The following is a 26,559-nucleotide window of genomic DNA, read 5'->3' on the forward strand; positions in this document are numbered from 1 at the left end:
CTCTGGAAATTAGAGATTCTCAATTGAAAACTCTAAGCAAAAAGTCAAATGACCTTATAGAAGCAAATCAAAATCCTGCAGAAGAACTGAAGGAGTTAAGATTTATAAAGAATCATTAACTTTACAATCATGCAAAAATTTCTCGTTTAGTAAACTTCTTTTCGCCTCCTTAATATTCATTTGAAAACTCATTTTCATCTTTGCTTGACCTTTAACCAACAAAAGTTTTCCTTATTACTTCGTGTATGTGCCTCAGTAAATCTCCTATTTAAAAGCTACTAAATTTGTCACACAGTATCATTGCTGCCTATTGGTCTTAATAATCCTTAATTTTGTTGTAAACTTCTCTATCGAGCGTATATGCTAGTATTGCTACTCTTTAATCTCCAACTGCTTCGTAAAGCCTATTAGTTTCATAACTGGTGTAATCTACAGTCTTTATCCTAGTATAATTTACAGTCTCTATCTGTAAACTGATGTTGTAAACTTTTCAATCGAGTACTTATTATTTTGTTCATCAATCAACCTTTTAACTCTTTTGTAAAAAAATGGTCACTGTTCACTTATTACCCTAAATGTAAACTTTATACGATAGAGCACAATTTTCTCTTCTTTAAAACGGGGTGAGCTGTAGTATTGCTAATTGGATAATTGCCGCCGCAATTACCGATACTACAGTGTTTTTATAGCGATTCAACCGTCAATTTTGTGAACATTTTAGACTTAGTCTAAACTGACGGAATATTAAGAGAGAGAGCTATGCTGCCTGAAATGCGTTGAGTGAAATAATACATTATTCATTGCCAAACACTGCTGTGTATTATTTAATACACTATAGCACAAGCTAAGCCGGGTGATTCACTGCCGCTATTAATACGCGTACTAAGTGAAGGATACTGAAGCTATCCAGGCCGCTCTTCACAGCAGCAAGTTTGAAACGAATATATGACTGAAGAAGAATAATAGTCGGCTCCATGAATGACCTAGGAATTGATTCAGAGCTAGTAATAAGTCTTGTGATTTTTCGTCATGTTCACTCAAGTATAAACACGCAAGAGCCTAGAACCTGCTGCTGAAGGAAATCAGTTCTCAAATCAACCAGCGCAACTTAAGCCGCTTCAGTTGTCACTAAAAATCTCTCTCTCTCTCTCTCTCTCTCTCTCTCTCTCTCTCTCTCTCTCTCTTCCTCTCTCTGCTCCAAAAAAATCCGATCCAAAAAATTCAATAAAAAGTAAAAAAAAAACAAAGTGAAATTGCCGCATGTGAACAAAAAACCACTGGAGAGAAACCGACATTTTGTTCAAACACCTTTTTCTCAGTCTATTTTAAAATTAGAGTGAGAAAATTACACGCTTTAAAACCACTCGCTTTTTCGCTCCACTTCCTGTTTCGGCGTGACCAAAATCACTACTCTAATTTGACTTCAAAAATCATGAAAATGTGCGAACAGATCTATAAGAAAAATACAGCGCCCCAATAAAATTCAAATTCTTTAAATTGTAAAAAAACACGGTGTCCCCAATAATAGCGGCTATCGCTTTGCGGCTATTAGTAACAAAGAGTTATTAATATTGGGTTAGTTTAAGCCGTTTATTAGCTGCAACCTTTGACATTAGAGGTAGAGACTCGAAATCGTAGAGCTAAAGACTGGTGATTGTAGAGGTAGAGACTCTAAAATCACAAGATTCTTGTATTTTGCTAGATTTTAACTGGTTCTTGACTGGTTTCCGTTAAAAAACCTTGAATTTCATAGAACTAACGCTATATCATGCTCAAGGTGCAGATCCAGAAATTTCAAACTAATTTTGAATAATAAACTAATTTCAAACTAATTTTGAATAAAAAATCATAATAAACAATTCAAAAAAATTCTAAACAACACATAAAAAAATTGATTCTGCGTTTTGTCTGAGCAGAATGCAAGTTACCCTAAGGTTACTATGATTCAGTGCTGACTGAACAACTGACTATGTGAATCTAATGAATCAGTACTGAAAGTTTCTGACACTAGGGTCCAGGTAGTTGATTGACATCAGTATAACAAGATGTTGTGGGTTTTTGTCTGCGTAGTGGGGTGGGAAGGGGATAGATTTGTTGCTATTGAATGCGGTTGATTAATTGAACTATAGCCTTGCAAAAATGGTTTGCTATTTTGGCAAAACCTTAATCCCCAGCTTGGGGTCCGAGACGCGAGTTGACCTTTGATTAAACTGTCAGAGACTGCAGCCCTCTGAACAGACTTTTGTGTACTGGGTTTTTTCGCGCGCGCATTGTCTGCTCTAACCTATCTCTCCACAAATTTGAAAAAGCCTTTGTTCAGGCTCAATTTAAATCAGTGCTTGGACTTTGTCCGGACAATCTCCGAGTCTTTTGCATCATCAAAAAAATCCGGTTAAGACTAAAGCACAAAACATGCGACCTTTTAATTTTATAAAAATCTGTCAATGTTGTTGTGAGAGCAGAACTGTTTATGATTTCACAAGCAGCCCCCTTCAACTGCGAATGGTTTAGAAAATATCTAAGAATAGACTTCATCATCATAGTGCGTATCTGATCAGACCGTCCCAGAACTAAACCATCTCTGGTTAGACTGAAGTGCAGTTCACTTGGATTGGTGATGCCCTGGCGTTTGCGCGATTTGAAATGGTACCTCGACCAGAGAGGACATAAATGTTTTGGTGTATTGCTCAAATGATAACATGCCAACAGTACAAAAAGGGATGTTAAACTTACGTTGTTGGTCTATGTTATCATATGGTTCAGGGCAGTCCATCACTCTGTCATCGGGGCTAAAAAGCAAACAGAAACAATGACGCAATCTTCCCACCCGGGTCGAGAAAATTTCAAAAAATTATGTAAGAAATGCGCTGAAATGCGCTCAATTTTCAAAAAATTCAGCGCAAAAACCTTGCATAATATTGCGCTGATATGCGCTGAAAAGTGCTAAAACTTTGTAAGAAGTGAGCTGAAATCCACTGAAATTTCAAAAAAATCAGCTCTTTTCTTTCGCTCCGAGGCTCGAACCCCGATCATTGTGTCTCATCTATCAATTAATCCACTGCTCTATTGATTACTGAAATGCTTCCCATCTAATTTGAATTGATAATAATAAAACATTTGATATGAAGAGCGCCGAAATTATGTAAGAAATGCGCTGAAAATGCGCTGAAATCATGTAAGAAATACGCTAAAGATGCGCTGAAACTTTGAAAGAAATGCGCTGAAAAGGTTCTGAAAGTTATGTAAGAAATGAGATGATAATGCATTGAAATTATGTAAGAAATGCGCTGAAGGTGAGCTGAAATTTTAAAGTATCAGCGCCATCTCGAAGTTTCGGCGCATTTCAGAGCATTCAGCGCATGTCTTACATAATTTCAGCGCATTCAGCGCATTTCTTACAAAACGTGCGCTGAAACGGCGCAGACATCTCGACCCGGGCATTCCTTCCCAAGAGGACTCCTTCTAAAGTCCCTTTTATTGGAGTATTGAAGGATAAACAAGTGCAGTAAAAGTAGCAAAAATAAGCAGAATTAGTACAGAAAAAAGAGGAATCAGAAAAAAAACTGATATCAACTTTGATCAACGTAATGATCAACTTCAGTGGGAGTTGAAGAAACTTGGAGTTGAGTGGAAATTGACAATCTTTGTATTGTAAAAAGCTCAATTTATTGGTACAGTTGGCAACACCACAAGCTGTCAGAGATCCGAAAACAAATATGAGTTTGGAAATCCTATAATTTGCTGAAAATTAAAAAAAGTTGAAAACAAGATGAGTATACATTTTTCAAAAAAACTGAGGTCCCGTTTTTGTACTTCGATTCCCCTTATTTGCCACCATTCTGAAAGACATCGTGTTTTGACCCATTCTAGCTCTACCCCTAAAACGTTTATATACCGAGCAACTAAGGATTTCATCGAAAACACAAATGTGTCTATAGGCACTTATATAATGCAGAAACAAATTTTTCACCTTTTCAATTAATAGTAGAATATTACCTCATGTTATAATTATCACGCGATTTCTTAGTTGAGTATTATTGCTTCATCACCACAAATTTAAGACCTTTAATTCTAAAAATTCCTTGCGACTAATTGTTGTGACAATATTGAACTCAGTATGAACAGAGTAAAGAATCAAGATGGCGTAAAGCTTGCGAACCAGTCTGTGAAGATCGGTTTCTAACGTCCGTACAATTCAGCAATAAAGTAACAACACGCATGAATACCATCTTTTTGTTTCTGTCATCTAAAACAGTACTCTATGGCCAGCAAAGGTCCCAACAGCCAAGGGAAAACGGTTAATAAAAAGTGGATGATTAGATAAAGGAGTTGGAAAAGGAGCCAGCCGATTTGCTAAAGTTTCTGCACAGAACCGCGGGTCAAACTAGAAATTCACTTGACTGGAAACAATACAATGGCAGCAATGATGTTATAACTAAACGTCTTTGACACATACGATAAATTGGAATTCAGCAGAGAATAAGCAAGGCAATTATCCAATCCAAAGTACTTTGAGCAAGTCGAGTCTTTTATTAAGTGTTTGTTATAAAAAATAGCAGTTATTTAGATTGGTATCAATCTATGAACATCGCTCAGGTAGTCGAAAATGTATTTGACAAAGTTACAAACTACCGAGAACACAAATATCAGTATAGAAAGAATTGCCAAAAATTGCTGGCGATTAGCACATTAAAAAAATTTGCAGGAAAATTAAATACCAAAATTTACTCAAAAGCAGCCTCCTAGTAGCCAACCTTTGTGACAGATAATTGGCAAACTGCGCGGATTTTATTCAAATATTGAAATCCAACTTTGTTAATAAAAAAAGTTCTTTTTTGTAGAATAAATCTACGAAGAAGTAATCAAAGGGCATCAGTATATTACGGCGTGTGGAACTCAGATATCTTTATTTGCGTTCAGGACAGCAGGTGAAATCAACGTAAACTAAACTGGCTTCTTTCCTATTAAGCCCCCCCCCCCCCTCTCTCTCATAAAATTGTACGCCCCCATTATGTTATAATTACCATGATTGGGGGGCTACAGGTTATATGACCACTAAGCTGGGGGATATAATGAGAAAGACCCCCGAAACTGTACTAAAAGAACAAAGCAGCCATGTCTACAAGCAATTAAAATCTATCAGTAAAAGTGCTCCCAGCAAAAATGGGCTGAAATTGATGCCTTAGATTGCAAGTGATGAGAAGTTAAAGGCACAGATCCCAGAACAAAATGGATCCGCGATACTTGTTAACAAGTTTGAGACCGAACTACTGTCATTGTCAAAACTTGGATTGAACTGCAATTTTGTCAGAGAAAATCTGAGTTTTTTGTAGCAGAACCAAGCAAAAAGAAATTCCAGTAAAGAAATTCAGAAAACTTTCCTATCCTTTTGCCTCAGCAGAGTTTAACGCACTTTTGATGTGTTCACCTTCAACAATGGAAAGGTAACTTCTCCTAAAAAACAATTGGGCATCAATATAAAACGCATGTGTCGAACAACTGTCGAGTTGTTCCCTTTATAACCCCCAATATGTTATAATTACTATGATGGGGGGGGGGGCTATAGGTTATCTGATCACTAAGCTCGGGCGGGGGCTATAATGAAAAAGAACACAATTGTCATCACGGCACGCAATGGATTTCCATGATTGAAGCTCTGAGTTGAGAGAAGTAAGAATGAAGGTATGAAATTGACTGTAAATAAAAATGGATCCAAAAAAAAGGATTTCACCGATTCACAGAAGTGCCAGAGGTTCAGGTGCTTTGTACCTTAACCACAAGACGCAGAAGAGCGTTAAAAGAGGCCTAAGTTGTGTACTGCACTTGGCAGCCAAATGACAGCGCCAAATATACAGTATCGTAACTTAACGTATAAAAAAATTTTGGACGGACTCATCAAATGTGGCTACAATTGGCCCAAAAAAATAAACAAAAACGATTGGTGCACAAAAGAGCAGGAAAACTTCTCAAAAGTTCGAATATGATTGACGGAGGCTCTCCAGAACTGTCAAAAACACACCTGATATGCGTATCAGGGGAAGAGCTGACGAAAAACTCAAAGAATCCACAAGTGCATGACTTCAGAAAAACAAAGAGAAGTGACCACAGCCAAGGTGAAAAAAGCACAAAGTTGAGGTTAGGTGAGCTACCTTTGATGTGCGAGCAGAAACCAAAACGTGTCAACTACTTGGCTGGAAATGATAAAAGAGCTTGAACCAAATACAAATACTGTTTTTTTATGCATGCTATCAATATGTTTAAATAATCATAAAAATTGGCATCCGTGGAAACAGAATGGAAAATTGGGCATATTTTTGTTTCAAAAGCTACACATGAGAATTAAGGAAACTTAAATACAGAAATAAAAATATCAAATCGGATGTAGAAATTTCAGGTCTTTCCCATTATAGCCCCCCTCCCTTCCCCCTCCCCCTTTCCAGCTTAGTGGTCAGATAACCTATAGCCCCCTCCAAAAAAAAACATTGTAATTATACCGTAATGGGGGGCTATAATTTCACGGGGGGCTATAATGGGAAAGACCCAAAATTTCAAACTGACAGTCTCCAAGCTAATCGGTAACGGGCAAGTTTTACGCAGCAGGTTGCATCTGCTTTTTTACACAGTAACGCTATATGATAACCAAATTTTTAAATGAGCGACATAGAAAACACTGGGTGGGGGGGTCAGAATAGATTCAAGGTGGGCTGGTAATAGGATTTGGCGTGATTTAATTCATTATGATTCTGTGTGCATATCCCAGGTTGAGGTCCAGACCCAAAGTGAGCTATGATCAGACTATCCAGAGGGAAATGACCTCCGATCAGACTTTCCAAACCAAAATGACCTCTGATCACAAATTCCAGACAAGTTGACCTCTGATGAGACTTTACAGAACAAGATAATTTCTGATCAGACGGTATTCATACTATTGTCCAGACTATAATGCGGTTATGATCAGATTCAAAATCAGACCATTGTTCAGACTATAAACAGACTATGATTAGACTTTTCAGAGCGATCTGATCTCTGATCAGACATTCCAGACCGAAGTGACCTCTGATCAGTGTCTATACTTAACACGCACAAGACTTTTAGTATCGTTATAATATCGCTTCATAAAAACCGATGTGTCCAGCAGAAAATTCAATGAAGTCAATGCAAAAGTGTTTTTGTGAAAAGAAATGCAGAAACTTTTCAATTGAAAACTTTGCATGCCATTGCTTAAGTTCGCCAGCACCATAGATGAAGTTTTAAAGTTGTTTATAAGAAACGTCTTAATCTACACTTGCTATTCCTGTTGATAAAGGGAACGACCGCTGGTTAGTGGTTGGACTAGTTTGTCCTGATCGTTCTGATCGGAGGCAAGGGACTGCAAATGAGTCTCTGGTCAGAACAGATATCATTTTCTTTGGCTCGTGGGAGAGCAATAAACACCTACTCTTAAAAAAATGCCCGAAAATTTTCAGACTCAAAAGCGCACGACATGGCTTCTGATCACTCAAGTGCGCTCAAACCCGTCTCTGATCAGATCTTTCAGACCAAAGTGATATATAATCAGACCTTCCAGACCAAAGTGACCTGTGATCAGAATTTCCAGACCGAATTGATCTCTGATCAGACCATGGTCCAGACTATTTTGAGCTGGAACTGCTGTCCAGACCTGCAATTTTGGTCAGTGAACACATGGGCGTGCGTTCGAGTCGGTCTGATCATAGCTAAATTTGGGTTTGGACCTCAACCTGGCATATAATGGATGACAAATAAACTTTTTTCTCACCACTCTAAATCACACATGGCCACCAAAAGGAATACTGTTGCTAGTGGCAGAATGCTGACACCCAGTACCAACAAAAGACAGGTGATATCCATCGCTGGTTGCTCTTTTTCAGCAGTCCGTCATGTGGTGAACACACTGCTGAGTCTCTACTTTCAACACATTTTGATTTTGTGAATAAACGAAGGGCAAAACTAAGCACATCAAAGCCTCGAGTAGGGAATACAATTTTTTTAATGCTACTAAAAAAACGTTTGAGCTGTTTTTAACAGAGCTTTAGCAATAGCTCGTGGAAGCATGAATTTCTAAAACCGAAGAGAAATTGAAAGTTGATTCGCGGTAATAGTTGGCTATCTACTTGAAGTTCTTCACAGCTAGAGTTGCGAAGAGCTACTGCATCTCCGCTACTGCATCACCCCACCCTATCCACCCATTACCATATTCGTGCCATGTAAAAGGGGGCTATATTTTCAAAGAAAGCTATAATGGGAATATACAGCAACAACAGCAACTTTTAAATAAAACAGCTGCTTACCTAATTTTGCCTTTCAGTATATAGAAAACTAGTAAATTCACATTAGTGTCAATAGGGGGTCATTTTATCACGCAGGCTATGTCTATTTCTAATTTGAGAAAACTAAGCACTAGTGGACGTTTTAGAAGCCCGAGGGAGTCGATGAAGTTCTCTAAAGAGGTAACTTTGACTATAAACTAGAGAGCTGTTTTGAAAAACAATGAAAAAATGAAGGATCAAAAGTTAGAGAATCAAGTGAAAAACAGTCACGCATTAAAACCTCCAGGCAGCTCAACTTTGTCAATTAGTTTGCAGTTTAATTTTAGAAACCAACGAGCAAGAGCCCCCGAGTTAGCGCTCTTAGTACCCCGGGCCGCTAAGACGTATGTTCTAATACAGAGGCCCCCTGTGGTACGGTATCAGCCAAACATCATAAAATACTTCTTTTTCTATTGTCCAGGTTTAAAATTTCTAAAACGCAAGCGGATTTTTTCAACAATTGCCCCCCCTTTTGCAAAGGGGGGGGGGCTATTCATGAATAGAATTTAAGCGAGCTATTGATTAACCAATCAGAGACGACTAATAACTTTCCACGCATGCACATACTATTAAATTGAATAGAATAAAATACACCGTGGTATAGCAATTAGCCGAACCGGAATACAAAGCGAAAAGAATTTCCGACTAGCGGGTCAGTGGGCGCGCTTCGCGCGCGTCGCGGCTTCGCCGCGATAACCGACCCGCGATTTCCGGATTACATCCCACAGCGCATGAGAGGCATAGCCATGAACAGCGGTCCGCAATTGCGCTTAAACTAATATTCGGCTATCTAAAGTGTAGGCCAAGTAATATTGTGGTAAAGTATAGCACAAAAGGGGAGGCGATTCTCTACTAGGTACTAAAGGGGGGGCAATTGTTGAAAAGATCCACGCAAGCTAATAAGGATCAAGAAACTTAGATCTTTTGATAAAATTTATTAAAACTGGGTTAACCGGCGTGAAAAAGATGGAAATCACGTATGAAAAGTGCCGCATCTTAGATACTAGGTAGCATTTCAAAAAAAACTGAAGCTTTTCCTTAACATAGCCAATAAGAACCAGTGTCCAAAAGCATGTTGAAAAAATCCTAGCAAACAACTTACTGCCAATTGTTTATTTTTTACAATCTGCTGTCAGAAAAAGCTTGAAGTCACTCAAAGCGACATTAGCATACACGGCATCCAGGAGATTTGTTTTAAAGACAGTTAAGAAAACGTTTACATCTGTTTTTGGCATCAAAAGTTTTGTTTTGGAATGGAAATAATTGCGCCTATTTTGATATTCCTCTGCTTGAAAGCCTGAGTCGCAAAACAAAAGTTATTCTTGTAAGATCTTGCAAGACTCTTCCAAGATTCTTAAAAGACTTTGCTAATATTACAAGAATATTACAAGATTCTTAAAAGATCTTGAAAGATGAAATTTTTCTTACCACAACTTACAACATTATTTCTTCTTCTAGCAAGATTCTTAGAAGATTAATTTTTTTCTAGCAAAACCTTGCATCTTTTTTTTTAAAAAATACCCTAAAATCTTCAGAAAAAGCGCAAAGAAATAGCCGAAAAGGACCCATCTTACGTTGCAGGAACCCGTATACCAATAAAAAACACCCTTCTGCGTCCTATCTGATAGATAGCGTGGAAAAAATTGTCGGCAGAATTAAGAATAAAAATTTAACAAAAGATAAAAAAAAGGCTCACAAGAAACACAAAGCCGTCGCTTTATCAGTCTATCACAACACGAAAACTGGAGAAGGTCATTCGCGCTGTAATTGTTCAATGCAACTGTCTTCTGAACTGAAGTTTTAATTTAATATGGGTTAAACTTCTTTACTGCGGGACGGTGTTGTCAGCTGCCATTAGTTTCAGCTGCTATAAGAAACTATAAGATTGACTCTGTCTTGCATGATCTTCCAATAATAATTTTTTTCTCGTGAGCTAGCTCATCAGCAGGGTATGTTAAATAATGCAAGATTTAATATTGGCCATGGCGTTAAAAACCGAATGAGCATGTTATCCATAAACCTAATCATTTGGAACCAAATTTTCAGACTTAATGATCTAATCTGAAATGATTGTACCGGTTAATCTTAACAATGGGTGTTGACAGTATGTTTTTTACTGACACAAAAAAAAACCCAAATGCTTGAGAAAATTTTTAAATGTTAATTTCTTTATTTTTTTATTACGTCTAAAATTTCAACAACCTGCTCGATGTTAGTTTGATGATTATGGCAAGATAGATGTTGGACTAAACGGCAACCTTTAGCCGTAAATTAACTGAAAAATTCATGAAAAATTTTACTAGCAAAAAGGATTTTTTGGAAAAAATTTACAGTTCGGTTTGAATGGGTGAGAGCTAATAAATGCAGTGTGGTATTTGGGACAGTTTCAAATGAAATAGAGTAAAAAGTGTCATAATTTTGTATTCCTCCTGACCCGGCATAATTGGGGCGTTTCAAATGGATCTGTCATTTTTTAAACGGACTGTCATATCTGTTTGGTTTTCAAACGTTTATCTTGTCTTTGCAGTCATTTTCCTTATAAATCTAAAGGTTTTTTAATCACAAGTCATAATTATTCCAACGATGCGTTTGATTTTGACTGGGTGTTGGAGAGTTCATTTAATTGTTAAAAAAACATAGCGGTTATAAAAACTTTTGCTTTGCACAGGAAACCGGAATTTTGTATTTGTAGTTTATTCAAAAAAGGGATCCGAGTTTTCAATTACCTCTGACTGTCTATTTACGAAAAAATTGATTTTCTTCGAAGATAGATAGCATTATTATTCAAGGCATTCATCTATTAGGTTTAATAGTCTATTTATAACGATTTATATTACTTTGTATCCTTTGTGTATCTCATCAAGTTTTTGCAAAAATCTTATCAAAAACATAATCAAAGTCCATTAGTTTTAGCAGAAACCATTTTGCATGTCTTGTTGGATTAAAAATTTCAAGTTCAACATCACGTAAAACAAAGAGATAAAAACATCGTTTTTATCCACCACACCTAACCTTGAACTTAACCAAGGCCACAATATCCAAGGGCACAATTAATCTGATTATGAAACGATTTCAAGAAATTTGTTTCATTCATTACCATTTCTGGTATTGATCATTCATGATCATTAGAACCATTTATAAGTTACTGATTGAAGATTCAATACAAGCTTTTCGAAGATATTTCTATACATGATCGAAACTGCAAGAATTTACTATAAATTTGCCAAATATGATTTTCGGCAAAAATTTGAGCAATAATAATAATAATGCTCACGAAGTGTGTCTTGAACACTTGACAGCTGGTCAGACAACTTTCATATCTGTAATCAGTAGCAACCAATATCGTTAGTTTTGCATGAATCTCCAAAAATGGGAAAGTATACTTTCCTTTTCACGATCGTTTTTAATTTTCTTGCAGGATTATATAATATGCAATCACTTCTCCAGTCGATTTTCAATGTTCTCGTATGCTGCCGCTCATGATACTTTTCAGCTTGAAAAACAATGCAAGATAGCCTTTGTCTCGTGAGATATTGTATGATAACCAGTTTTGTCAGAATCTCGATCGATCTTGCAGGATAAACATCCGGTCTCACCTCTCTGGCGGGTTCGGCTCATTGGGGATCTTAGGTATCTTCGGCTCTTGGGTTTCTTGGGTTCGGTTCTTAGCTTGGCTCTTGGGTTCGGTTCGGCTCTAGGGTATCTTATCATTTTAAGTACTTAAAGTATGTTGTAGGAGACAGCCTTTGATGAGGACGAGTCGGAGGACGAGGCGGAGGATGGGACGGAGAACAAGAAGATCATGTCGTCCATTCTGGGAAACATGAAGGGAGGGGATCTGTCTAAAACAGCCATGCCAGTTTTCCTATTGGCAAAACTCAGCTTCCTAGAAAAAGTTAGGTTCAGAGCATTCCGCGGAAAATTGATTTTATCTGCTTTACTCAGCTATTTTAGCATTTTAGTTTAAAGCTTCCCGACCTGACAAAATCACCCGAAACGAGGTTTCACGCTTAATTCACCCTAATTAGCGGGGATTAGGATGTAATGTGTATTTCACTCCTATTTATCTGGGAAATGAGTGTCATCCGGGTCGAGGTTTGGCGGAGAATTTTTGTAAGAAATGCGGTGAAATGCGGTGAAAAAAAATTTCACCGAGTATTTATTGCACCGAGTATTTATTGCATCAATTATTTATTTTCACCGCGTTCTCAGTATTCTTATAAAAAAGAAGCGTCTCCACACGGGTTCGAACTTCTGACCTCCTGTATGCCTTCAATTGCTGACTCCACTGGACCAACTGTCACGTTCTTCGTTGCAATTTCTTGTGAATTTAAATCAGATTGATTAAACGTTGGAAAGCAAATGCGGTGAATTTTTGTAAGAAATGCGGTGAATTTTTGTAAGAAATGCGGTGAAATCTGGTGAATTTTTTTTCACCGCATTCACCGCTTTCACCGCATTTCTTACATTAATTTACCACAAAAGTCACGCTTAATTCACCCTAATTAGCGGGGATTAGGATGTAATGTGTATTTCACTCCTATTTATCTGGGAAATGAGTGTCATCCGGGTCGAGGTTTGGCGGTGAATTTCTGTAAGAAATGCGGTGAATTTATGTAAAAAATGCGATGAAAGGCGTTAAAATATTTATTTTCACCGCATTCACCGCAATCTCCGCTTTTCTTACAACACTTCACAGCAATCACCGCATTTCTTTCAAAAATTTACCCAAATACTTCGACCCGGGCAGAGTGTAATTTAAAAAAAAATACACTGTTATCACACCATTATAACCAAATTGAAAGTTTGAATCGTAGTATGAGTTGGCACGAAGTTTAAAGCAAAAAATGAAGTTAACATGTTCGACCGAGGGAAGATGGGGGACCAAACCTCACTACCTCCTTCCACTTTTATTTTTTAAAATTATGCTCTGATAATTACACACTTCCACCCTTAATTAAGCGGTAAATAAGGGCGTATTTTTTCATCTCTCCACTCTTTACACAATTTTTCCAGTTATTTTTGGGGAAAACCCTCAGCCCGGGCAATGAAAAGTTCAAATTTTTGCAGGAAGTTTTAGACCGTTTTTAAAAAATAAATGATCTTTTTGACTATTTTTTTAAGGACTGATTGTCTTTGACCGTTTTAAACAGAGATAATCGTTTTTGACCATTTTTCAAAGGCAACAAAAAGGTTTGGTCAGGTGGAATTTGCACATAATGTCCCGATGATTCCTCTCATTCACAATTTGATCTATTTCTATGCTGAATAAGAAGAGAGAGCAAACTTTAAAAAATTCACCTTGTGTTCGAAAACAAATCGTGTGTCAGTAAAAACCATTTGCTTAAACTCAGACCACTAATTGAGTCAAACATTGCACCATCAGAGGGGGATTCAAACAGGACGTTAGTTTGACATCTTTGCCCTCAAGATATAACGCTGTGGTAACTAATAGCATTTATTTATTTTTTTATTTTAGTAAAATACATTTTTATTTTAGTAAAAAATTAACTTCGAATGAGAGCAATTGAGGTCACAGAAAAAGTATGAAGTCAAGAGAAAAAAGGCACTTGAAAGAGAAGAAAATTTCAGAACGAAAATTCAAAAAAGTTTGGGGAAAAAGACACTCGCACGTTTTCAGTAATTGTTTTAACAGTCGTTCGAGAGCAAGAATTAATATCTATTCTTAAAAAAAGTAATAATAAAGTCAAATTAGTACCGGATAATAATTAAAAGACTAAATAAATGATAAATTACCAAATTGACTGGATTTTGTCAACAAAGAAGATGACACCTGACAGTAATATGGCTAGGTAACAAGTCGACAAAATGAAAAACAAAAGGTGAAAAGGGCAAATTTCAAAAAAAACCATTGAGTTTTTGAAACCAAATACCTAGAGAATTTTTTTAAAAAATCAGATTTCCGTTGAAATTACTGACAGTACTTACATATATCTTCATGGGACGTTAATGTGACCTGCCATTAAGGAGATTGAGTTATAAAGCCAGGAAGAAAAAATCAAAGCAAAGAAACAACCAGACAAATAAATTACGAAAAGGGAAGAGGTTCAAGTCGATGAAAACTTAAGCTAAAAGATTACCATAGAATAGAATGATTAAGTTCATTTGAATCTCATTTGAAGAACAATAGAGCCAGGGTGACCACACGAAGAAAAGCATTGACCAGTATCAAGAACTCACATAGTTTTTATGAGAGCTTATTGTGTAAAAGCTTATTTGCCCTGGAGAACTTTCAATAATCTAAAATGTAGTTTGAAAACAAAGAGAGCTTCCCGGGTCGAGGTGTCACCACCATTCAACGCAAAATTTTGTAAGTTGAGCGGTGCATGCGGAAAATTTTGTAAGATAAGCGGTGAATGCGATGAAATTACATAAATCAGGTGGTGAATGCGGTGAAAAAAACCTTAATCGCCTGGTAGCGGTGAAATTACATAATTATACCGCTGAATTTAGCGGTGAAATTACATAAATTTACCGCCCCGAAACAAAATGTCCAAATTATGTAAGATAAGCGATGAATGCGGTGAAATTACATATATTCAACGTTTAATTTAGTGGTGAACTTACATAAATTCACCGCTTGGAAAAAAGTGTTAAAATTTTGCGAGAAGAACAGTGAATGCGGTGAAATTAAATAAATTCACCGCTTAACTTAATGGTGAACTTACATAAATTCACCGCTTAGAAAAAAGTGGTAAAATTGTGTGAGAACAGCAGTGAAAGCGGTGAAATTACATAAATTCACCGCTTGTTTTAATGGTGAAACTACACAAACTCAGCGCTTGGAAAAAAAGTGTTAAAATTTGGTGAAAACAGCACTGAATGCGGTTTAATTACAAAAATTCAACGCTGGTTTTAGTGGTGAAATTACACAACCTCACCGCTTGGAAAAAAAGTGCTATAATTGCACGAAAACAGCGAAAACAGCACGAAAAAAACTAAACTTTCAGTAAAATAGCTCGCAATTTTACATGTTTTGAAACTTCTCGTAAGTTTATATTGTTATTTCCAACTTTTTTCTTCTTGGCAACCCGGGTCGAGAAAAAATCGGAAAAATATGTAAGATAAGCGATGAAAAGTTTTTTTTTCACCGCAATTCTCGTACATAATTTTGCGTTGAAATGCCGTGAATTTATGTAAGTTCACCGCTTGATTAAGCTGTGATCATATAAAAATTCACCGCAAAAATTGGAAAAATATATAAGATAAGCGGTGAAAAATTAGCTTTTTCACCGCAAATTTCGTACATAATTTTGCGGTGAAATGCGGTGAATGCGGTGAAATTATGTAAGATCACCGCTAGAGCAAGCGGTGATCTTACAAAAATTCACCACAATTCACCGCTAAAATATGTAATTTCACCGCTTAATATTAGCGGTGAAATTACATATTTTAGCGGTGAATTGTGGTGAAGTTTTGTAAGATCACCGCTTGCTCTAGCGGTGATCTTACATAATTTATCCGCATACACCGCATTTCACCGCAAAATTATGTACAAAATTTGCGGTGAAAAAACTAACTTTTCACCGCTTATCTTACATATTTTTCCAATTTTTTCTCGACCCGGGTTGCCAAGAAGAAAAAAGTTGGAAATAACAATATAAACTTACGAGAAGTTTCAAAGCATGTAAAATTGCGAGCTATTTTACTAAAAGTTTATTTGAAAGTTTCAATTTGGCTTCTCCTGACCATCAGTAGGACCCTTTTTAAGTAAAAATACAGTTACAGATCACTTAAAGAGCACAATTGAGCAAATAACAAAATAGCCACAAAATTTTCTTGAAAAATTTTTGTACCAAAAAGTTTCATTACTTATTCCTAAAACTTCTGAACAGATTGTTATTTTACTTGAAAAGTTGTACGTGTGGTTGTTGATACTATCCTACAGTTTGACAAAACAAACATCAAAAAAAGAGCAAATTTAAGAAAACTCAATGATTTGGAAAACAAATTGAAGCTTTGACTAGGGAAACTAAGTAATGGGATTACTACAAGGTAAGCTCGAGAATAACGCACGTCAAGAGAACCTCTAATACATGTAAAACAATAAAACAAAAAAGTATTTATTGAAACTAGAAGTATTGAAGTCATGTAACAATAAAATTATTTCAAAGGAGTAACTTTCAATCAACCCTAAAAGAAGTTGGAATCTGTAATTATTAATTCAAAGCTAAAAATTGACAAAAAATTTGAAAAAAATTAAAACCTTAAACTTCACTGACATTTCTTTTCAAAACAAATTTATTCGCGGCCATTGGAGCCATTAGTTAAAACATAACTTCGAAACGAAAATTTTGATGATCTACTAGAAAGGAGAAGGGAACGTGCATTAGAAAGATTTAGGCCACTAGTTGACAGAAAAATGATGAAAAAGGTGGAAAACTTCTAAATTTCACTGTAATGTTTTTAAAAACGAAAATAATTTAAAGACATAGAAGCTATTTAGTGTCCCTCAAAACGATCGAAAATGTTTACCCAGTGTAACGATTCCCGGAAATCTTAGTAAAATCCCAAAATTTTCCCACTAAGATCCAGGAAAGTTCCAAGAAACATCCGGGGATCTTTCCAGGAATCTTACTGGGGATTGTAAAAAATGGTAAAATGGAGTTAGATCCCGCATTTCCCGGCGGAAAACCCGGGAAAAACAAGATTCCTGACAGGAATTGCGGGAAAAAAATTATCCGGCAGCAATTCCGGGATCAATTGTAGGGATCTTACCGGGAAAAAAGGGAGATTATAAGATTCGCACCAGGACATCCGGGAAAAGTTTCGTGGCAGGAATTCCGGGATCAATTGTCGGGATCTTACCGGGAAAATAGGGAGCTGTCCAAATTCCCCGGGAAATCAGGGAAATATTTCCCGACAGGGATTCCGGCATCATCTGTCGAGTTTTTAAGGTGAAAGTAGAGAGAAATTAAAATTCTCTCCTGGACTTCGGGGAAAAACTACGGCACCGTACCGGGAAAAAAGAATATCAGTAAAAATGGAGGGAAAAGTATGGAAAAGGCCAACTTCCATTCGATACATTGAAACTTACCTAATTATTACCTAACTTACCAGCAATTTTTATTTGATGCCTAAGATAAAACCAAATGTATGTGAAAAATTTTGTGAGCGCAAAAACTATTCTGAAGAAAACTTTAGTCATAAATGTTTAGAAACAGAGGGCTCTAGGGTACTACTTGTAGAAATTCAAATATCCATGATTGCAGACAAGCAAACATTGAAATGAGGATTTTGAGAAGGCGCGCCCCTGATCCGCCGCATCTCAATCTTGCAGGCGAAAATTCCTCAACTCACCCATGAAATTATCTCCGGGATGCCTTCAGTTACACAAGTTATGTTTCTTAACAATATGCTCTTTTAAGCACTTGTGGTCAAAAAAAGCAAGCCAATTGAGACTACGCAATTTCTTTGTGTACGCGAAAAAATTTTTGTAAAGTCGCCGGTTTTAACTTCCTGCACAAAACTTTCAGGACTTCTATGCTAAAACAAAACTGAGAATAGAACATTTCCACTCCCTGACCAGAATTGCAACTCACTATTTGAGTTATATGTGGGAAAACATTGAATGATAAATTGAAAAGAAACCAATTGTACGAGATTACCCCTCCAATATGCAAATAAGCTTTTTCGATCAGATTCATTAAGAAAAGTTGAACAAAACTATACTTAGTTTCAATTGAACTAACACTAGCAATCTGAACAATGAGGTGTGGGCTGTATATGCAATAACAGCCATGTTGACAGGGCAGAAGAGAGAATATGCAGACAGTTTCAAAAAAATCAAATCGGAAAAAAAATTGGCGAAAACATTTGTCAGCGCAAAAAATTAAATTGAAAAAGAACTTAGTCATTGGAGTTTACAAAAGAAGGACTCTAGGATACAACTCCTCGATATTCAAGCTTCAACGATTACAGACAGAGAAACAGCAAACAATGAAATCAGGATTTTGAGGAGAATTGCCCCTTATCGGTTGCATCTCAAAATCTCGCAGAAGAACGTTTTAATTATTCCTCATGGACCAATAACCTCTCATCGGATTGATTCCGTAATCAGGAATTATGTCTCATAACAGTATGATATATTAAATACTTTTGGTCCAATAAAACTAACAAATTGCGATTACGCAATTTTTCTGAAAATTTTTCTATAATATTCCGCCCTTCCAACTTCTGCAGAAAATTTTCAGTAACTTAATGCTGCTACAAAACAAAGAACTAAACATTTCCACTCCGCAGCCAGCATGACAACTCACTATGTGAGTTATTATAAGGAGAACTATGAAAGAAATAATGAAAAAAGATTTTACGAGGTTTCCCCTCCAATAACCATCGAAGATTTTCCGAGCCGATTCTTAAAGAAAAGGCCACTAAAAGTCTCATATGTTTCAGTCATACAAACACTGGTAAACCAAACAGCGAAATGAGGTATGGGTTGTATAGACTATAAGAGCAATGTTTACAGAGCAGACGAGGAGATTATGCATTTTCAAAAAATACAAATCAGCAAACATTTATTTTGAATCAAAATTACGCTGTTTGAGAAAGGTTACATTCGGGCGATGTTTCAGACAGATAGGTACACAAATAAAGCAGAGACAGTTTAAAATTTTTAAAAAATGACGATGAATGAAAGAGAAATAATGTTTTATAGCAATAATTTGTTTTCATGTCTAAGATAAAACCAAATGTATGTGAAAAATTTTGTAAGTAACCTATTCTGAATAAACCATTAGTCATAAGTGGTTACAAAGGAGCCTAAGGTATTACTCGTTGAAAATGAAATTTCCATGATTGCAAAAAGGCAAACACTGAAATGAGGATTTTGAGGAGACGTGCCCCTGATCCGCCGCATCTCAAACTCGCAGGTTAAAATTTTACTAATTCCTCAACTTTGCAAAAAAATTATCTCCGGGTTGACTCCAGGGTCACGAATTATGTGTGCTAACACATTATATATGGTATAAAAACTATGTATGATATGTTAACCACTTTCGGTCAAAAAAAGCAAGCCAATTGAGGTTACGCAATTTCTTTGAAAACATTTTTGTAAAGTCGCTGGTTTAAACTTCCTGCAAAAAATTTCAGGACTTCTATACTAAAACAAAACTGACAATAGAACATTTCCACTCCGGGGCAAGAATCCCAACCCACTATTTGAGTTATATTTTGGAAAACTATTAAAGAAGTCATGAAATCATTTGTACGCGATTACCCCTCCAATATGCATCGAAGAGTTTCAAAGCCGATTCTTTAAGAAAAGGCCGATAAAAGACTCCTATGTTTCAGTCATACAAATACTAGTAACCAATACAAAGAAACAGGGTATGGGATATATAGACTATAAGAGAGATGTTTACAGAGCAGTCGAGGAGAGCATGCATTTTCAAAAAAACTAATCAGCAAAATATTATTTTGAATCAAAAATAAAGTGTTCGTGAAAAGTTACAATCCGGCGATGGTTCAGACAACCAGATACACAAATAGAGCAGAGACAATTTAAAATTTTTAAAAAATGATGATGATAGAAGAAGGAATAATGTTTTCAAGCAGCAATTTTTATTTCATGTCTAAGAAAAAACCAAATGTAAAAACAAAACATTTGTCAGCGCAAAAATTAACCTGAAGAGATCTTAGTCATTGTTGTTTACTAAAAATGGCTCTAGGATACAACTCCGCGCAATTCAAGTTTCAATGATTCCAGACAAAGAAACAACAAACAATGACATCAGGGTTTTGATGAGACCCGCCCCTGATTGGTTGCTTGTCAAAATCTCGCAGGTGAAAGTTTTATTTATTCTTCATGGACAGAATAAATTTCTATCCGGAGAGAACAGAGAGAGAGAGAGAGAGAGAGAGGAAGAGCGAGAGAGAGAGAGAGAGAGAGAGAGAGAGAGAGAGAGAGATAGATAGAGAGAGAGAGAGAGAGAGAGAGAGAGAGAGAGAGAGAGTGAGGGAGAGAGAGAGAGGGAGAGAGAGAGAGAGAGAGAGAGAGAGAGACAGAGAGAGAAAGAGAGAGAGAGATAGTGGGGGCGGAGAGAGAGAGAGAGGGAAGTGGGTTAAAGCGGGGGATGGAGAGAGAGAACGAGAGGTGGGTAGAGAGAGAAAGTGGGGGTGAAAGAGAGGGGGGATGAAGAGAGAGATAGAGAGAAAGTGGGAGGGGGTTGAAGAGAGAGAGAGAGAGAGAGAGAGAGGAGAAGAGGAAGAAGTACAAGAAGAAGAAGAAGAAGAAAAAGGAGAGAGAGAGAGAATGAGATAGTCGGGGAAACGGGGGGGTTAGAGATGGAGGAGAGGGAAATATGGAGTATTTTTTGAAAATAGAATAAGCGAATAAGCCGATATTTCCTATTGAAATACAAACTTTTTTCTAGGAACGTTAGGCGGACCATTCTTTTTGCATTACAATTTAAACAGTACTGGTAGTCTGGGATATCAATTTGGGTCTTTTTGAACAACTCCTTGACCGATAAAATTTCTATATTTTTGAAAATAGAATAAGCGAATAAATCGATATTTCCGATTGAAACACGACCTTTTTTTCCAGGAACGTTAGCCGGACCGTTCTTTCAGCATTACAACTAAATTAGTACTGGTAGTCTCGGATATCGATTTAGCTCATTTTGAACAACTCCTAGATCAGATAAATTTTTTATATTTTTGAAAATAGAATAAGCGAATTAGTCGATGTTTCCGATTGAAAAACGAACTTTTTTCTAGGAACGTTAGGCGGACTATTTTTTTGCAGTACAATTTAAATAGTACTGGTAGTCTGGGATATCAATTTGGTTCACTTTGAACAACTCCTTGATCCGATAAAATTTCTATATTTTTGAAAACAGAATATGCGAATAGGTCGATGTTTCCGATTTAAATTTGATTTTTTTTCTAAGAAAGTTAGGCGGACCAATCTCTTCGCATGACAACCTAATTAGTACTGGTGGTCTGGGATATCAATTTGTTTCGCTTTGAACAACTCCTTGATCCGATAAAAATTCGATATTCTTGGAAATAGAATAAGCGAATTAGTCGATATTTCCGATTGAAATACGAACTTTTTTCTAGGAACGTTAGGGGGACCATTTTTTTGCATTAAAACTTAAATAGTACTGGTAGTCTGAGATATTGATTTAGTTTACTCTGAAAAACTCCTTGATCCGATAAAATTTCTTCATTTTTGAAAATAGAATGAGCGAATTAGTCGATATTTCCGATTGAAAAACGAACTTTTTTCCAGGAACGTTAGGCGGACCGTTCTTCTGGCATTACAACCAAATTAGTAGTGGTAGTCTGGGATATCGATTTAGCTCATTTTGAACAACTCCTAGATCAGAAAAAATTTCGATATTTTTTAAAATAGAATATGCGAATAAGTCGATACTTCCGATTGAAATACGAACTTTATTTCTAGCAACGTTAGGCAAACAAATTTTTTTGCATTAAAATTTAAATAGTACTGGTAGTCTGGGGTATAAATTTGGTTCGCTTTGAACAATTCCTTAGTCCGATAAAAATTCTATTTTTTTAAAAATAGAATAAATGAATAAGTCGATATTTCCGATTGAACTACGACCTTTCTTCCAGGAACGTTAGGCGGACCGTTCTTTTGGCATTACAACCAGATTAGTACTGGTAGTCTCGCATATCGATTTATCTCATTTTGAACAACACCTAGATCACATAAAATTTCTATATTTTTTAAAATAGAATATGCGAATAAGTCGATATTTCCGATTGAAATACGAACTTTATTTCCAGCAACGTTAGGCAAACAAATTTTTCTGCATTAAAATTTAAATAGTACTGGTAGTCTGGGGTATAAATTTGGTTCGCTTTGAACAATTCCTTAGTCCGATAAAAATTCTATTTTTTTAAAAATAGAATAAATGAATAAGTCGATATTTCGATTGAACTACGACCTTTCTTCCAGGAACGTTAGGCGGACCGTTCTTTTGGCATTACAACCAGATTAGTACTGGTAGTCTCGCATATCGATTTATCTCATTTTGAACAACACCTAGATCACATAGAATTTCTATATTTTTTAAAATAGAATATGCGAATAAGTCGATATTTCCGATTGAAATACGAACTTTATTTCCAGCAACGTTAGGCAAACAAATTTTTCTGCATTAAAATTTAAATAGTACTGGTAGTCTGGGGTATAAATTTGGTTCGCTTTGAACAATTCCTTAGTCCGATAAAAATTCTATTTTTTTAAAAATAGAATAAATGAATAAGTCGATATTTCGATTGAACTACGACCTTTCTTCCAGGAACGTTAGGCGGACCGTTCTTTTGGCATTACAACCAGATTAGTACTGGTAGTCTCGCATATCGATTTATCTCATTTTGAACAACACCTAGATCACATAAAATTTCTATATTTTTTAAAATAGAATATGCGAATAAGTCGATATTTCCGATTGAAATACGAACTTTATTTCCAGCAACGTTAGGCAAACAAATTTTTCTGCATTAAAATTTAAATAGTAATGGTAGTCTGAGATATTGATTTAGTTCACTCTGAAAAATTCCTTGATCCGATAAAATTTCTTTATTTTTGAAAATAGAATAAGCGAATTAGTCGATATTTCCGATTGAAATACGAACTTTTTTCTAGGAACGTTAGGCGGACTATTTTTTTGCAGTAAATTTAAGTAGTACTGGTAGACTGGGATATCAATTTGGTTCACTTTGAACAACTCCTTGATCCGATGAAATTTCTATATTTTTGAAAACAGACTATGCGAATAGGTCGATGTTTCCGATTGAAATTTGCATTTATTTCTAAGAAAGTTAGGCGGACCAATCTCTTCGCATTACAACCTAATTTGTACTGGTGGTCTGGGATATCAACTTGGTTCGCTTTGAACAACTCCTTGATCCGATAAAAATTATATATTTTTGAAAATAGAATAAGCAAATTAGTCGATATTTCCGATTGAAATTCGAACTTTTTTCCAGGAACGTTAGGCGGACCGTTCTTTCGGCATTACAACCAAATTAGTAGTGGTAGTCTCGGATATCGATTTAGCTCATTTTGAACAACTCCTAGATCAGATAAAATTTCTGTATTTTTAAAAATAGAATATGCGAATAAGTCGATATTTCCGATTGAAATACGAACTTTATTTCTAGCAACCTTAGGCAAATAAATTTTTTTTGCATTAATTTTTAAATAGTACTGGTAGTCTGAGATATTGATTTAGTTCACTCTGAAAAGCTCCTTGGTCCGATAAAATTTCTATATTTTTGAAAACAGAATAAGCGAATTAGTCGATTTTTCCGATTGAAATACGAACTTTTTTCTAGGAACGTTAGGCGGACTGTTCTTTTTTTAGTACAATTTAAATAGTACTGGTAGTTTGGGATATCAATTTGTTCACTTTGAACAACTCCTTGATCCGATAAAATTTCTATATTTTTGAAAATAGAATAAGCGAGTAAATCAATGTTTCCGATTGAAATACAACCTTTTTTCCAGGAACGTTAGGCGGACCGTTCTTTCGGCATTACAACCAAATTAGTACTGGTAGTCTCGGATATCGATTTAGCTCATTTTGAACAACTCCTAGATCAGATAAAATTTCTGTATTTTTAAAAATAGAATATGCGATTGAGTCGATGTTTCCGATTGAAATACGAACTTTATTTCTAGCAACGTTAGGCAAACAAATTTTTTGCATTAAAACTAAATAGTACTGGTAGTCTGGGGTATAAATTTGGTTCGCTTTGAACAATTCCTTAGTCCGATAAAAATTCTATTTTTTTAAAAATAGAATAAATGAATAAGTCGATATTTCCGATTGAACTACGACCTTTCTTCCAGGAACGTTAGGCGGACCGTTCTTTTGGCATTACAACCAGATTAGTACTGGTAGTCTCGCATATCGATTTATCTCATTTTGAACAACACCTAGATCACATAAAATTTCTATATTTTTTAAAATAGAAAATGCGAATAAGTCGATATTTCCGATTGAAATACGAACTTTATTTCCAGCAACGTTAGGCAAACAAATTTTTCTGCATTAAAATTTAAATAGTAATGGTAGTCTGAGATATTGATTTAGTTCACTCTGAAAAATTCCTTGATCCGATAAAGTTTCTTTATTTTTGAAAATAGAATAAGCGAATTAGTCGATATTTCCGATTGAAATACGAACTTTTTTCTAGGAACGTTAGGCGGACTATTTTTTTGCAGTAAAACTTAAATAGTACTGGTAGTCTGAGATATTGATTTAGTTTACTCTGAAAAACTCCTTGATCCGATAAAATTTCTTCATTTTTGAAAATAGAATGAGCGAATTAGTCGATATTTCCGATTGAAAAACGAACTTTTTTCCAGGAACGTTAGGCGGACCGTTCTTCTGGCATTACAACCAAATTAGTAGTGGTAGTCTGGGATATCGATTTAGCTCATTTTGAACAACTCCTAGATCAGAAAAAATTTCGATATTTTTTAAAATAGAATATGCGAATAAGTCGATATTTCCGATTGAAATACGAACTTTATTTCTAGCAAAGTTAGGCAAACAAATTTTTTTGCATTAAAATTTAAATAGTACTGGTAGTCTGGGGTATAAATTTGGTTCGCTTTGAACAATTCCTTAGTCCGATAAAAATTCTATTTTTTTAAAAATAGAATAAATGAATAAGTCGATATTTCCGATTGAACTACGACCTTTCTTCCAGGAACGTTAGGCGGACCGTTCTTTTAGCATTACAACCAGATTAGTACTGGTAGTCTCGCATATCGATTTATCTCATTTTGAACAACACCTAGATCACATAAAATTTCTATATTTTTTAAAATAGAATATGCGAATAAGTCGATATTTCCGATTGAAATACGAACTTTATTTCCAGCAACGTTAGGCAAACAAATTTTTCTGCATTAAAATTTAAATAGTAATGGTAGTCTGAGATATTGATTTAGTTCACTCTGAAAAATTCCTTGATCCGATAAAATTTCTTTATTTTTGAAAATAGAATAAGCGAATTAGTTGATATTTCCGATTGAAATACGAACTTTTTTCTAGGAACGTTAGGCGGACTATTTTTTTGCAGTAAATTTAAATAGTACTGGTAGACTGGGATATCAATTTGGTTCACTTTGAACAACTCCTTGATCCGATGAAATTTCTATATTTTTGAAAACAGAATATGCGAATAGGTCGATGTTTCCGATTGAAATTTGCATTTATTTCTAAGAAAGTTAGGCGGACCAATCTCTTCGCATTACAACCTAATTTGTACTGGTGGTCTGGGATATCAACTTGGTTCGCTTTGAACAACTCCTTGATCCGATAAAAATTATATATTTTTGAAAATAGAATAAGCAAATTAGTCGATATTTCCGATTGAAATTCGAACTTTTTTCCAGGAACGTTAGGCGGACCGTTCTTTCGGAATTACAACCAAATTAGTAGTGGTAGTCTGGGATATCGATTTAGCTCATTTTGAACAACTCCTAGATCAGATAAAATTTCTGTATTTTTTAAAATAGAATATGCGATTGAGTCGATGTTTCCGATTGAAATACGAACTTTATTTCTTGCAACGTTAGGCAAACAAATTTTTTTGCATTAAAACTAAATAGTACTGGTAGTCTGGGATATCAATTTGTGTCCTTTTGAACAAATCCTTGACCGATAAAAATTCTATTTTTTTGAAAATAGAATAAGCGAATTAGTCGATATTTCCGATTGAAATACGACCTTTTTTCCAGGAACGCTAGGCGGACCGTTCTTTTAGCATTACAACCAAATTAGAACTGGTAGTCTCGGATATCGATTTAGCTCATTTTGAAAAACTCCTTGATCCGATAAAATTTCTTTATTTTTGAAAATAGAATAAGCGAATTAGTCGATATTTCCGATTGAAATACGAACTTTTTTCTAGGAACGTTAGACAGACCATTCCTTTTTCATTACAATTTAAATAGTACTGTTAGTCTGGGGTATAAATTTGGTTCGCTTTGAACAACTCCTTGGTCCGATAAAATTTCTATATTTTTAAAATAGAATATGCGAATAAGTCGATATTTCCGATTGAAATACGAAATTTATTTCTAGCAACGATAGGCAAACAAATTTTCTTGCATTAAAATATAAATAGTACTGGTAGTCTGAGATATTGATTAAGTTCACTCTGAAAAACTCCTTGATCCGATAAAATTTCTTTATTTTTGAAATTAGAATAAGCG

General features: G+C 35.6%; 1 protein-coding gene and 1 long non-coding RNA gene across 3 annotated transcripts in view; one reads left to right on the forward strand and one right to left on the reverse strand.

Annotated features, from left to right (window-relative positions):
* The window catches only part of LOC142348036 (oxysterol-binding protein-related protein 9-like), a 101,592-nt gene that overhangs the window by 53,910 nt on the left and 21,123 nt on the right, over window positions 1-26,559 (forward strand). Inside the window, exon 9 of the mRNA XM_075399203.1 lies at window positions 12,064-12,222. Within this exon, the coding sequence (XP_075255318.1) occupies window positions 12,064-12,222 (159 nt within the window). The remainder of the gene's footprint in view (window positions 1-12,063; window positions 12,223-26,559) is intronic.
* On the reverse strand, window positions 2,734-8,274 carry LOC142348590 (uncharacterized). Of its 2 annotated transcripts, none has more exons than XR_012760752.1 (3): window positions 8,133-8,274; window positions 7,778-7,923; window positions 2,734-2,789 (listed from the first exon to the last, which is right to left on the reverse strand). It is a non-coding gene; the product is annotated as an uncharacterized LOC142348590 (long non-coding RNA). The 2 variants fall into 2 exon arrangements; XR_012760753.1 differs by having other exon boundaries at window positions 7,778-7,926.

This window comes from Convolutriloba macropyga, chromosome 10, assembly GCF_964194025.1.
Source record: "Convolutriloba macropyga chromosome 10, txConMacr16.3, whole genome shotgun sequence".
NCBI classification, from domain to species: domain Eukaryota; kingdom Metazoa; phylum Xenacoelomorpha; order Acoela; family Convolutidae; genus Convolutriloba; species Convolutriloba macropyga.